Source organism: Notamacropus eugenii, chromosome 1 (genome assembly GCF_028372415.1).
Source record: "Notamacropus eugenii isolate mMacEug1 chromosome 1, mMacEug1.pri_v2, whole genome shotgun sequence".
Lineage (NCBI taxonomy): Eukaryota > Metazoa > Chordata > Mammalia > Diprotodontia > Macropodidae > Notamacropus > Notamacropus eugenii.
In genome coordinates, this window is record NC_092872.1 from 587,027,964 (window position 1) to 587,042,952 (window position 14,989).

General features: G+C 36.2%; 1 protein-coding gene across 1 annotated transcript in view; it reads left to right on the forward strand.

Annotated features, from left to right (window-relative positions):
* Nucleotides 1-14,989, forward strand: part of SPTLC3 (serine palmitoyltransferase long chain base subunit 3) — a 199,602-nt gene that overhangs the window by 53,793 nt on the left and 130,820 nt on the right. The window contains exon 2 of the mRNA XM_072634471.1: nt 826-1,011. Within this exon, the coding sequence (XP_072490572.1) occupies nt 826-1,011 (186 nt within the window). The remainder of the gene's footprint in view (nt 1-825; nt 1,012-14,989) is intronic.

Here is a 14,989-nt window from a genome sequence, read left to right on the forward strand (position 1 = left end):
TACAAGGTCACTCTCAAGGTCTCTCTGAAGAACTTTAGTATCAATTGTGAGACATAGGAGATACTAGCACAGAACCGCCCAACATGGCATCTCCATATTAATGAAGGTTCTATGCTTTATGAGCAAAGCAAAGTTGCAGTAGCACAAAGGAAACGTGATATAAAAAAATCTAGACATCTCTATCCCAAATATTCAGACAGCTTATTTGTGCCTGACCTGTAGTAGATTGTTGATTTGCAAAATGGCTAATCTACACAAATAAGCATTTTTCATCTACTTTATTCAAGTAAGATTGCTGTTACTGATATGAAGATGGTACTTTTCACAAGAAGTTGACACCTTTAAGAATACCTTATTGACTATGTTCTTATATTTTTGCTATTCCATATATTCAACAAAGGAATAAGAATTTATATAGCACCTATGATGTGTCAGACACTGTGCTAACTGCTTTCACAAATTTTATCTCATTTCATCCTCATAACAACCTTGTGAGGTAGGTGCTGCTGTTGTCCTCATTTTAGAGTTCACTGAGGCAAACAGAGATCAAGTGATTTGCCCAGGGTCATTCAGTTTCTGAGTATTCAAAGCAGAAGCTGAATTCAGATCTTCTTGACCCTAGATCTAATAATCTATCCTCTTCCCCATTTAGCTGCCAGACAATTCTTATACCTCAAACTAAACTGCTGAGAAGCAAAAATATTTTATCATGTGAAGTCTTAGAAACCTGGAATGAAAATCATCAGCCCATCTACCTAGTGCAGATATGAACAAGTGAACTGACAAGCTAGACTATATTAACCTGAGATGTTTTTATATTTTCAGCAAAATGGAAAGCCATATTTCTACAATAAGCCATTTGTTGAAACTTTTGAAGAAGTACCAATGCATGCTGCTATTTTTACTTACTTGGGTTATGGAATTGGAACATTATTTGGCTACCTCCGAGACTTTTTGAGAAACCATGGAATAGAGAAGTGCAACATGGCTGTAGAGCGAAAGGAGCAAAAAGTATGTATGAGTATCTTACCCAGCCTCCAATAACCCTTATATTTGTTCATATTTTTTTCTGTATGTATATATGTATGTGTACATATGCACATATGATTCTGACAGAAAGGATATCTGGCATAATTAAATAGTGGACTTTCATCTAAGTTAGGAGTTCTGAACTTTTTTTGTAGCATGAATCTCTTTAACAGTCTGGTGAAATTTATAGATTCCATCTCAGAATAATGTTTTAAATATGTAAAATAAAATGCACAAGATTATAAAAGAAACCAATTATATTGAAATGGTTACAAAAAAAAAATTTGCAAAAAAAAATTCCAGGTATCAGGTTAAGAATCCCTGATCTAGTTAATTTAGATGCCTGAAACATTCATTTCCTTTTCAGTTTATGACTAATTGACTCAGTTTGGTTAATGTAAAGTTCTCCACGGGGCTGACACAAGTTGCCATGGCTTTTATATAAATAATACCACAGATGTATGTTTAAATTAAGCCCTTTTGGAGGATGGGGAAAAGGAAACACGTGGAAAGAAGGGGTGAATTCTATGGTATCCTACAATGAAACTAGACAAAAATCCTGTATAATGAAAGTCAAAACAAAACAAGAAATGTAAAGCAATTATAAAGGAATGACTTTTTAAGGTTTTTTTATCAAACCCCAATAAATCTTTAGTCAGAAGATCCAGATTTCAATTCTGGTCCTGGCACTTACCATCTCTAAGTTGTTGGACTTCCCCTCTGTGGGCCTCAATTTACTCATCTGTATGTCCAGGCTTTTCCCTCCCTCATCAAATCCATCCTTGTAGATTTCTTTTCCACATTGTGGCAACTACTCATTTCAAGGCACTTTGTGTGTCCATACTCTTCAAGCTACATGGCTCACAATCTCCATGATTAACTATGCTTTTAATAGTCAGGCAGGTAGTTCACCCAATTAGCTCATAAGAAAGATATTTACTGAAATTGTATTATAAGAACAATAGCAACAAAAATGCTTCCCATCCCATGAACCAAGGGCACACTTTCATACAACTATATATAGCATCACTGGGAAGAGAGGGCACACAGAGAATTCTTATAGAAACACATATACAGAAATGATCCATTTGGCCAAATATTTCTGGACAGCAGGGAGGACCTAGATGAGGTCAGGTATCATAAATGTTTAGAGGGTAAAATATTGCTTTCATAACTTTATCCAGCAACATTCATCAGACAGAAATATTGGAAGATGGAGGGGAGGGGGAAATAAATCATTCCAGGATATTATCAGATCAAACATTTTATGTAATGAAGAAAAAGTTAAAGGTCATATCCATAAGATCTAGTAATGCATAAATATCCATAGCCACTACTAATAATGTAGTATATGACATCAATATTTACTAGAAAAATCAGTCTATAGTTTTCTCTCTTACTTGATCATTTCCTTAGTTAAAATATCAAGACCATATTTATGTCATAGAAGGATTTTGGCAGAACTCTTTCTTTATCTATTTTTCAAGCACTTTAGGTAGCACTGGAATTAACGTTTCTATAAATGTTTGGTAGCATTCACATGGTCTGGGCTTTTTTCCTTTGAGAATTCATTTTTCATTTTTTTAATCTCTTTTTTCTAAAATAAAGTTAAGTATTCTATTTCCCATTCTGTTAGTCTGAGCAATTTGTATTCTTGTGAATTTTCATCCATTTCTTTTAGGTCAACAATGAATTATTCCAGCTGGCTTTTTAGTTGAATCCCTAGGATTTCCTAAGTATACCATCATACCATCTGCAAAAAATGATAGTTTTGTTTCCTCATTACCTATTCTAAATTTTAAAATTTCTTTTTCTTGTCTTATTGATATAGCTACAATTTCTAGAACAATATTAAACAACAATGGTGATAATGAGTATCTTTATTTCACCCTGATCTTATTGTGAAGACTTCTAGCTTATTCATAATTATAGATAATATTTACTGATAGTTTTAGACAGATACTACTTATCATTTTGAGGAAAATTCCATTTATGACTGTGCTTTCTAATGTTTTTAACAGGTATAAGTGCTGTATTTTGTCAAAAGCTTTTTCTGCATCTATTGAGATAATCATATAGTTTCTGTTGGCTTTGTTATTGATGTAATCAATTATGTTGATAGTTTTCCTTATATTGAATAAGCCCTGCATTCCTGGTATAAATCCTACCTGTATGATCTTTGAGACAATATTGCTATTTTGGCTAAATTTTTTGCATCAATGTTCATTAGGAAAATTGGTCTGGAGTTTTCTCTGATTTTGCTCTTCCTGATTTAGGTATCAGCACCACATTTGTGTCATAAAGGGAATATTCCCTTCTGTGGGAAACAAAGCAAGGAATTCTGTTTCCACAGGATTAAAACTCCTCATAGCTTTGAGTGACAGCAGAATGTAAGTCAGAGGTGACTAGTTCTAATCAGAGAGCAGAACCAGGGTTCTTATCAGGTAAAAGGTCAGAAGCTTATATGCATGCTTCACAAGTTGTTTGAGGGGAAACCTATCAGGGAGGAGAACATGAAGTAGGTGGTTCAGAAGGTTGCATCTAACCAATGGAGAGAAAGGGGGGGAATTTCAAATTGGGAACAGCATAAAAGGTATTGCCTTTGTCTGAGCAAGCATACGATCCCTTAAGGAGGGACCAATTCACTAGAAATGTAGAATAACTGACTAAAATAAAATAAGAACTTTCATAGCTTTGCAGTGAGTATTGTTGTTTGTTTAGAGTGACCATATTTCTCACAATTTGGGGACTCAACTGGGGTTTTAAAAAAATCTCAAGCAGAAAGTACTGAAGGATAAGAAAGACATTTCCCATTAATGTTAAATGATTCTCATGCTTCCACATTTTCTGGCAGATTGTTAAGAATTTCAGGACCAGATTAATTAAAGAGGCTGGTATGAAGAAAGGGGAAAAAAAGTAAGGGGAGAAAGAAAGTGAGTGGGTACCTGGGGCACAGATGAAGGTAAGGGAATTGAGCTAAATATTACCTTGATGATTTGAGACCATTCTAAGAGGCTGAAGCTGAGTTTGTGTGCCTGAAGCAAATGTATGAAGCAAGTATGGAACCTAGATCTGTGACTCTGTACTTCTTCAAGGGAAACAGCAAGAAAAGAGTGAAGGAGGAGTCAAACAGTCTGTCTGAAGTCTCAGAGGGAAGGTAGAATGGGGAATAAGGGATGTAAGGTGCCAGAATAAGGGGTGGACTCCCCTGGAAAGGAAAAAGAAAGGGATTCTCTTGTGACCATAACTCCAGATAAGCCCTTAGGAAAAATGCTTAAAAAAAAAAACTGGAAGACTACACCAGAGACCAAAGTTCAGAAAGCTCTTAGGCTTTGAGAGCAAGCAGACTTAGGAGGAGATACCCTCAGCCTTTTTACAGAGGCAGAGGGATCAGATGTCTAAATACTTGGAGATGGACCCAAGTTCCCAATGACAGAAAATGTCTTAAAAGTGCACTTTGTGACCAAGGTATGGCCTGATATAAGAAAGAAAGTGCTAAAGATAGAAGACTGGAGTGATAAGTCATTGGAGGGACTGGTGAGGGAAGCACAGAGAGTGTTTGTGAAAAGAGAGGAAGAAAGTCAGAGACAAAAGGCTAGGATTGTGGTAACTACCATTAAAGAGATAATAGGGGAAAAGCCTGAACAGGGAGGACATAAGTGTAAAGGTAGAAAGTAGGGGACAGAAAAACAAAGAGTTTTGGAAAACAAAGGGGAAAAAGAGGGGTTTTTTGTCTGTTGGGTAGTCTAGATGTTTCCATTGTAGAAAACGAGGGCATTTCAAAAGAGACTGTCTGAGCTAAAGAGCAAAAGAAAGGATTATTTGCCAGATGAATTTTGAGACTTATATTAGGTCCCATTTCGAGCCTAAAGTGAACATTAAGATTTGGGCCCTAGGAAGGAGAACGTGGAAATATCCCAGCATCTCAGAGGTGCTGGGGGTAGAGATATAGCAGAGGTCTCCGGGAAGGGTATCCTTTTGAAATTGGCTAAAAGTCAGAGTAAATTACAGCTTTGAGTTTTCTTTAGATCATCCTGAATTCAGTTTCCAAATTGGTTTTTAAACTGGTTTTTCATGCACACTGTCATCAAATATCTTGAATGATGTTTTATCTGTATGTATGAGAAATATTTCATGTTTTATGGTGAGAAATTTCTAAGATCTGTAATTAGAGAAAGAGAATATTGGGAGAGAACTCTCACCTTAGGGTTTCAGTGGGAAATTAAGATTCTTTTCTTTTGGGTCCCAACACTGGCCAAGCTGGAATACCACACTAAAAGTTCAATAATAAAGAGCTAGCAACTTTTTAGAACTGATAGAGAATCCAAACCCAAGCAGCCCAGAGGAAGAAGGGGCTGAGACGGAAAATAAGGTAAAATTGCAAAATAAGGGGAGAAATTGGGTTCTCTTGGTGTATAAAACTGTTAGGGATTTAACTTAACTTTTATTTTCTAAAGTACAGAAAAGCAGAATGAAATTGGTAAATATTTAATTTATTTGAAATGTAAATGAGAGCTGAGGTGGTCTGAGTGAAGATTAGGAAGGTAGAATAGAAAAAGAAGATTTTGGATGGGGGTAGGACTTCAGCAAGTCCATGGGCCCTCAGACTCATGGGTTCTTAGCCACTTCTTCCCCCACCCTACCTCAGAAGATTTGGGAATATTAAAAGAGTGCAAGGTCAGGGGCTGAAAAGGAAAATTTGTAGCCTTACTTAATACTGGAAAGTTAGAAGGGATTATGTCTATCCCCTTTTGGGACAGATATATGGAAGGGTTTTATTGAATTCAATATTAGTATTGACTATGGTAAAGATATTGGTTCAATTAATTATTAAACTCCAATGGTTTCTGCTTGGCAGGGGAGCCAGTCACACCTTGTTCAAATTCCTCAGGCCTTTTGTCTGGGCGAAATGCTTTAGCTATTGTGATTCAAGCCTTTTTGTAAAACCTTCTCGGAAGAATAGGAATTAGGAGTCCAAATGTCTAAGGTGTTTCTTTTTTATCTGGGATCTGGAAAGGAGAGGAACTTCAGCTTTTTGAGGAAGTGGAGGAGGGGTAGTTCAAAGCCAGGAATACACAGCCATGTGTCTTTTTGGGGGGAATGTATAAATTTGTGGATAATATTTCCTTTTAAAAGGTCAAAGGTATTAGACTTTAAAAAATGTGTGTGTATGTGTGTGTGTGTGTGTGTGTGTGTGTGTGTGTGTGTGATTAAAATATTTACATCCTGTTATTTCACATTATGATTGTAAAGCACTTGACACAAGAACTGGCATATGTTAGACACAACATTATTATCTCTCTAATTTAAGGTAATAATTGTTCCATACCTTGTAACTTTGAAGTGCACTTTAAAATACCAAAAGTAATAAGATCACTAATTTCTATGTTAATTACTATATTTCTAAATTGTATTGTATTTCTGAAGTTGTCTTAGATCACAAAATTTGAGAGACCATTGTGAGGTAGAAATGGTGTTAAAGCAATTTTAATCTGAATTTTATTGCATATGGATTGTTTCTTTTTTAAAGGATATGATAAAAATTTGATAGTCTGAAACTGTTATGTTTGGTTATATGTTTGGTCCATTTTGAAATCTTGGCTATTATGAAAATATATACAGGGTTTAGGGTGATAGTTTCCATGTGTTGGTAATGAGATGAATGATTCTCTATGCAAGTTGATTTAGAAATACTTTCACCTAAATTGAAAATGGGTTCCTTTAAGTTTTAAATATGTAATCAGCCATATTATTGAAAAAGCTATTTTATCCAAATTTATCCAAATGTTGCCATATTAGGACTTACATTGTCAAAGATTAAGTCATTCTATTTTGAAGTATTGTAATTTTAAAAATCATAAACTTCCAAGGTTGTCTTGGAAGTTTCAGTTAAAATTATTTTGCTATAAAATATTTACAAAAGCATGTTTGTGAAAGGAAGCTAAGTAATTATGCAAAGGCCTTGTTTGGGAAGCTTCTCTTGTAATTTTTGTCAAGGAGTTTTTTGAGCAAGGAATTTGGGATTTTGTGATATTTAGGAATTAATAATATCAGTATAAATTATAAACTGTTTTTAAGAAGGAGAAATACTTTTAGAAGAAATATTTTGTAAATTCTTTTGTATAATTTTTAGAAGGCCTACTAAATTTCTATTAGCAAGTTAACTTGTTGTAATAACTTGATGATGAAGTTTATATTCAAACTTACTGTGAATTTCCTGAGTTTTGGGGGTGAAACCCTTCTATTTGGGGAGTTCAGGTGGATTGCAAACAGTACCCAGGATTTTTCTACTTATCCCAGATCAGATTAGGAAGAGAGAGTTTTACCTTTCCCCACCTGACAAAATGGAATGAGGAGAGGCAACAGCTATAGGCCCGACCCTAGGCCTCTGAGGCTGGAAGAGCCTGGAAGCACGACCCAAGGGGCAGGAGGCTAGAAAGCAGCACTTTGTTGAAGTTGTAGTCTCCATGTAAAGTGTATCAAACAAAATTGCAATGTATCAAATTGATAAACTTTTGTATATGGAGTTCCTAAACAAGGAACTTGGTTAGCTAAGAAATTCCAATGATCTCTAATGACTGACTTTTAGGACAAATTTAAAATTTAAGACGTGAGTCCTGGTAAAATTTTGATTAATGAGACCTGCCATCTGATGCCATCTGGGGGAGATGCCATTAGCTACTCAGAAAGAACAGGTGGAGGTTTGCATCTGGGAAGAGCTGAAAGGTCAGTTCTAGCCTTGGTCTGGGATGAGATCCTTCTGGCTCAGATTCCTCACTGTGTTCCTTTGAAAAAAAAAGTTTCTCACTTGTCTATTCTTGAGTCTGGCTATAAAGTGGATGTAATACTGCATGTGGAAGGCTGTGGTACTTTATCTAATCAAGTCCTTGCTTTTCATCTTTATGGCATGTTTCTATAATCAAGGCAAGTTGTCAGTGAAAAAATGTAAGCATAGTGCAAGTATGTGAAATCTTACTGTTTTTAATCAAATAATTGGGTAAATTAATACTCATATAGTCTTGTGAAAAATAAAATAGATAAACCACTAGTTAATTTGATTTAAAAAAAGAGCAAAGCCAAATTACCACTATCAGAAATGAAAAGCATGAATTCAGTACCAGTGAAGAGGAAATTAAAACAATTATTAGAAGCTATTTTGCCCAAATATATGCCAATAAATCTGACAATCTAGTGAAATGAATGAATATTTACAAAAATATAAATTGCCCATATCAAAAGAAGAGGAAATAGAATATTTAAATAACCCTATCATAGAAAAAGTAATTGAACAAGCTATCAATGAGATCCCTAAGAAAAAATCCTTAGGATCAGATGGATTCACAAGTGAAATCAATCAAACAATAAATTATTTGGAAAAACAGGTAAAGAAATGTAAGAAACATGCTCACTCTAAACAAATGACAATACTCACTGTGAAACCATGAAAGTTCTTATCTTATTTTAGCCAATTCCACATTCTTACTGAATGGGTCCCTCTCTAATGGAGAGTTTTACTGAGTGTTTACTCAGACAAATGCAAGTCTTTTTATGCTGTTCCCAATTTGAATTTCTCCCCTTTCTCTCCATTGACTAGATGCAACCTCCTGAACCACCTACTTCATGCTCTCCTCTCTGATAGGCTCTCCCTCAAATAGCTCATTAAGCATACATAAAAGCTTCTGACCTTTTACCTGATCAGAAGCCTGGTTCTACTCTCTTATTAGACCCAAAACTAGCTTTTAATCCTATGGGAATAGAATTCCTTCCTTTGTTTTCCACAAATTCCTCCTCTTTTATTCAAATTTTGTTTCCACATCTTTAATTCCCCTTCACTCTCTTTCTTATATGAATTCTTCCCCTTATCCATCTCCCTTTTGAGTAGGAAGGGGAAGAGGTTGACTGACACATTGACAAATCAAAAGGGGGCAGTCCCCTCAATAAACACAGACAAAGAGACTCAGAAGAAAAACAGTAATGAGCAACCAATTGTCCCTTTAAGATTCAGAAGTCTCTTCTTATGCAACTGTCTGGCTGGAGCATCATCTGATGAAGTCTTCTGGTCTGGGCATCTGTTCCAACCATCTCCAGCACAGAATCTCAGCATATTCCCATCACCCTCCTGTAGAAATCTACCCTCTTATATTTATTCACCTGTAAAACTGCTATCCTTATAAAATCAAAATTGAAAACTTGGCCAATTGTTTGTTATTCATTCCCCCATCAAGAGGATGAGATTCCCCCAAGGAATCAATAATACACTCCAATATATACATAAATACATTGAGTAATCAATTTTAACACAGTACGTACCAAGTCATAAAACAATTTCAACTTCTGGTCATGTTATACTTCTTTTAAAACATTTACAAAATAAACCACAAGTCATTCTTCTTTTAACTTTAACTAATTGTAACAAAACTGAGGCAAGTGTGATATTGACTAAGTAACAGAATAATATCCTGATTTCACAAGCCCTTGACCTAATTGTCTCTGTATTATCACAAAGAATTAAAAGACCGTAACTTATACAGGAATGTGTATGTATGTATTATGTATATATACATATATATATTTATGTATGTATGTATCTATGTATACATACACATGTTAGTAACAGATGTCAAGGCTAAATAGTTTGGGCTAAAATTCTAGGCCTAATTTCTCAATCTTGTAGTAATCTCAGATGTAAATAGCAATTGTTTTCTGTTCTAGCCAGAAACTCTAAGAGTCTTCCCCTCTCAAACTGATGGTTTTGTGATGTCCCTGGACTCCAAATCTAGTATTCCTTCAGTCTCACTGTGCTACCTAACAGTATCTTAAGTAAACTATCTGAAAGCTACAGTCAGTCCTCCCTCAGTAAATATTGAATGGTGATGATGATGTACAAAAACCTCTGCAACAGAACAATAGGTAAGTCGCTCTCTTTAACCCAAATCTGTAGACCTTAAACTACAAGGAGAAAAAGGCACTTACACGTTGGAACCTTAAGTATGTGTCCCCTTAAATCATTTTATTCCTAATTCTTTGGCCCTGTAATCTCAGACTAATCTTTAGTCAGATTTTTCCCTAACACTCCTGGGCTATTGCTGGAGTAAGACTCAAAACCTGATCTGATTCCCTTTACTAAATATTTGTACTATTACCCCAATGGAGCTTAATGGAATATCATCAAATTCTACTCATTAATTTTCTACATGTTTTCTTTCTTCTCAAACCTCAGTTCCTGTATATACACAACAGATGATTTCATTTCCTCCTACTTTGTAGAGCCTAAATGACTAAAAAGAGAAAGAAAAAGTAAATTACTATCCACCAAGTTTTTAGTGTCTACTACATCAGAAGAAAATATGTTATATAACCTAACACTAACTCTTCCATCTCTGCACTTTATTCCATTTCCCCTCATTTTTTCCTCCTGCCAGGACTTCACTGGGCCAATCATGTCCCCTCTAACCAAGGAATCTTAAATATCTCCCTTTCTTTTTCTTCTGCCTACACATATGATCAAATTTTTCCAAAATGATTTTAAATTAATTTTTGTTGATGCCTTTTGTTTTTAATACTATGTTTCTGAATATAACTCTCCCCATTTTCCTTATCCAGGAAGCCATCCTTTATAACAAAGATTTTTTAAAAAAGGTAGTTTCATAAAACTAACCAACTTCAGATGTATCTGTAACATTATACAGCCATACCTCCCCACCTTTGCAAAAAAAGGTTACATTTTCTCAACTCTATTCTGTGCCAAGTTTTGTTACTATATTTATGTAGTATTTGGTTTCATTTTTTCATGTGTTTATTTGGGATTTCTTCAATTTATATTGTTATACTCAATTACTCAATGTGCATATTATTTTCCTGGTCCTCCTTACTTCACTCTAGATAAATTCATATAAGTCTTAATTCTCTTAGTTAATAATACATAACTATATAAATTATCTTACGTAATAATTGTGGAAATTATTCTAATTCTCCTCTGAATTAATAACAATAATTTTCTGAATTTTTCGTATTTGTTGTTTCCTATGATACAGTGATATTCCCAATACATTCAAATACCACAATGTCTAACTATTCCCCAAACAAAAAAAAAAAACTACTTAAATTCCCAGTTCTTTGCTCGCATAAAAATCACTGCTAGTATTTTTGTTGTTGTTCAGTCATTTTTCAGGTGTGTCAGTGTTTTCATGACTCCATTCAGAATGTTCTTACCTAAGATACTGGAGTGGTTTGCCATTTCCTTCTCTAGTTCATTTTTAAAGATGAGGAAACTGAGGTAAAGGGCTAAAATGACCTTCCCAGAGTTGCACAGCTAGTAAGTGTCTCAGGACAGATTTCAACTCAGGAAGGTGAATCTTCCTGACTCCAGACCTGGCACTCTATCCACTGCACCCACCTAGCTACTCCTGAATAGAAGTATTTAGCATTCCTTTAAAAAAAAGCAGTGGCACAGTGGATACAGGGCTGGGTTTGGAATCAGGAAGACTCATCTTTATGAGTTCAGATCTGGCCTTAGACACTCGTTAGCTGTGTGACCAATCAACAAGTAATTTACCCCTATCTGCCTCAGTTCTTCATCTGTAAAATGATCTGGAGAAGGAAACGCCAAATCACTCCAGCATCTTTGCCAAGAAGCCCCAGATGGGGTCATGAAGAGTCAGACATGGCTAAAATGACAACAACAACAAAAACAAAAAAAATCACTCCCTTTGAAACTTTCTATTCTTCCAAGGAACCTTGGGAAAAGGCCAAGGGGAATGTTTTCCCAGGGTATACCAGCATACCAGCCCCTGGTTTATGCACCATTAGGATAATTTCCTCCCCATTTCTACTGTCACTATTGTTGGATAGTGCTCATTACTACCTCCTCCCTACACTATAGCTCCATATTTTCACTGTCTTCCCTTCAATCTAAACACCTCTGTAAATTTATTCTTCTTTATATGCAGATCCAAAAGTTCAAACTTCCTAGTCTAGAATTAGAATCCATCCCAAACCTGGTACTTCCTAACATTTCAAACTTAATTTCCTATAATTTTCTTCTAAAATCAGTATGTATTAGTCAAATTGGATTTATCATTGCTTTAAACACACTTAATGCATCCTCAGTGCCCTTGCTTGCATTGTTCCCATAAGTATGGAATGCTGTTCTACCACTCACCCCACCCCTAACTTCACCTTTTGAAATCCTGCCCATTCTTTAAGGTCCTGCCCAAATGCTACCTCCTCCACAAAGCCTCACTTAACCTTTCCCACCCTAGGCAGAAATAATTTTTCCTGTCTCTGATGGCACATAGTACTTTGTACCTCTCTTTTTTTCCTTATTTTACTTTGTTTTGCATTGTAATTATTGTAGGGAGAATAGAAAGAAAGGGAAGAATTTCCTCTTGCTTCAGGCCCTGCAATATACTATTTTCAAGACTATAATGCTTAATTACTACTAATTTAGAATAACGGTAAGATAAGCTATAGTGTAAGATAGGCTAGCCTGAATTTTATATTAAATTCAAATTCACAAACATTTATTAAAGTCTACAAGACACTGTGTTAGGTATTAAGAATACAGTATCTTCTAAAATGCCTGTTCATAAGCAGTAAACTTCCCTTCATCTTAAATCTTGTCCCCTCCCACTCCTTCCAGGTACAAACTTTTACTGAAACCTGGCTTCCCCCTGATGACACATTTCCCTGATGACCTTTTCCAATACTTTTACTTATTCCCCTTAGCATACTGGTTAAACAGGGGAGTTGGAGTACTCCTTGCTCCCCAATGCCACTTTCAAATTCTTCCCCTTCCTCCACCACTCATTGATCTATTTTCCTTTGAATCCACACTATTCATATTTAACATCCAATCAAAATCCTGGTAGCTCCTGTATATAGATCCCCCCCCTCATCCCAAGTTACTCCCTTCCTTCCTCAATGAGTTTGATACTGGGTTCAGAATTTCTCTTTCCTCCCCAATACCTGCCTTCATACTAGAGGACATCAACATACTGATTCTCCTTCAAACATTTTAATCACTTAGTTTCTCACCCTACCCATCTCCTATGAGCCACTTCTCTATCTCACCTCAATCACAAAGATGATGATACTCTGAATCATGCCATCACCCACAAATGTACTACCTCCACATTCAAGAATTCTGAAATTCCCTCATCTGACAATAATATATTAGTTTTCCACCTTCCCTTACATTACCATATTCTCCATTTGTACTATGACCTCCAATTCCTCAACCCCTCAGTTCTCAATCCAGTGACATCAGCTTCCTAGCTGTCACACAAACAAGACACTCCATCTCAGTATTCTCTATGGCTGTCCCTCATGCCTAAAATAATCTCACTCCTCCTCTCTAACTACTGACCTCCCTGGCTTCCTTTAAGTCTGAACTAAAATCTCAATTTCTACAGGAAACCTTCTCCAACCTCTCTTAATTCCAGTGCCTTCCCTCTTTTAATTATTTTGTATTTATCCTGTAGCTTGCTTTGCATTTACTTGTTTGCATGTTGTTTTGGACCCACCCCCACGATTAGATTGCAAACTCCTTGAATGTAGGGAATATCATTTGCTTCTTTTTGCATTCCCCTACTTTAGGACAATGCCTGGCAGGTAGTAGGCATTTAATAAATGTTTGCTGATTGACTGACAGTATGATCATTTCAATGATTTCTTCAAAGTTCTACTTGCTCCACTGGTACAAACTGAAATCCATTCATACTTTTTTTTTAATTCTCCTATGCAGTTCTCATCTACATCCTTCCATAAACTCTCCAGAAAACTTCCTACCCAACATTTTAGAGACTTCTTTCTGTTTCTCTATTTCATAAATATCAATTAAACAATTAACCTATATCTGTTATCCTTCATTATCATCTTATGACCAGTTCTCCTCAATTTCTAGTCTTATACATCATGAATAAGTTCCTTTATGAATTATTTGCAATTTTTATTCTTAGATTTTGTTGCCTCATGTTTCAAATCACATGGTATCAATGAGAGGACATTTATGTTAAAATGATGGCCTTTGGTGGCATGAAGCAGTGGGATCATGCAAAGCACAACTCTCCATTTGTGCAGAGGTGGGCAACTATAAGTGTATAAAATTGCATATACTGTCAGATTTTACTGATGTGTTGGTTAGTTTTTGTTGAATTACTTTTTCTCTCATTTAAAAAACTGTTAAAAAAGGCATAGCTTGCTTAGAAATAAAGTCTATACATAGGTTCCCAAGTGGGCAATACTGCTCCCTGGGGTGTGGTGAAACAGTTTAGGTGGGTATTGAATAAAAATAAGAGAGTGCTAGAAGTATAAGAAAAGAAGAAAATTTTGAAAAAACCATTCATACATGTTTTATCTGTTATGTGACAGAGTTAAATTCATAGTGATTTGCCAAGCCTAGAGGCCTGTATTGGGCTACCCGAGTCTTTCTTACCTGTCCCAGGTCTTCGGTTGGCCAAACCGGATAAACGTATGAGAGAAAGGACGTTCCAGAGTCAAACAGGGGTTGAGCTTTATTTCAGGGTATCGGTTACAAGAGCAGGGGGTCTTCCTTAAGAGGAAGAGGGGGAGATTTCCTAAGGAGGCTAAGCTTAAGGGATTGGAAGTAGAAGTACAAGTGGGGAGAGAGGGGGAGGGGAGAGAGGAAAGAAAAGAAGCGGAGCCCTACTTTTCTCTTTGGCTCCACACGTGCTAAGAGAGCTTTCTGGCTTCCTCAATCCTACTTAATATTCAGCCACACAGTTTGCATCTCAATACCATGCTATTAGGTAACTAGGTGTGCTCCAATCCGGGACGACCTCGAGGGCAGGGAGACTCCACCCATCAGGTATCTCCGGGGGAGAGGCGGAAATACCCGAGCTAGCCGAGCTAGCTCAGTCTGACCTTCTCGAACCCCCGCTGTTCATGGAGGGCCTCGTAAGACTCTAAGATTTAGAAGTCCCACTTTTACCCGCCCGAG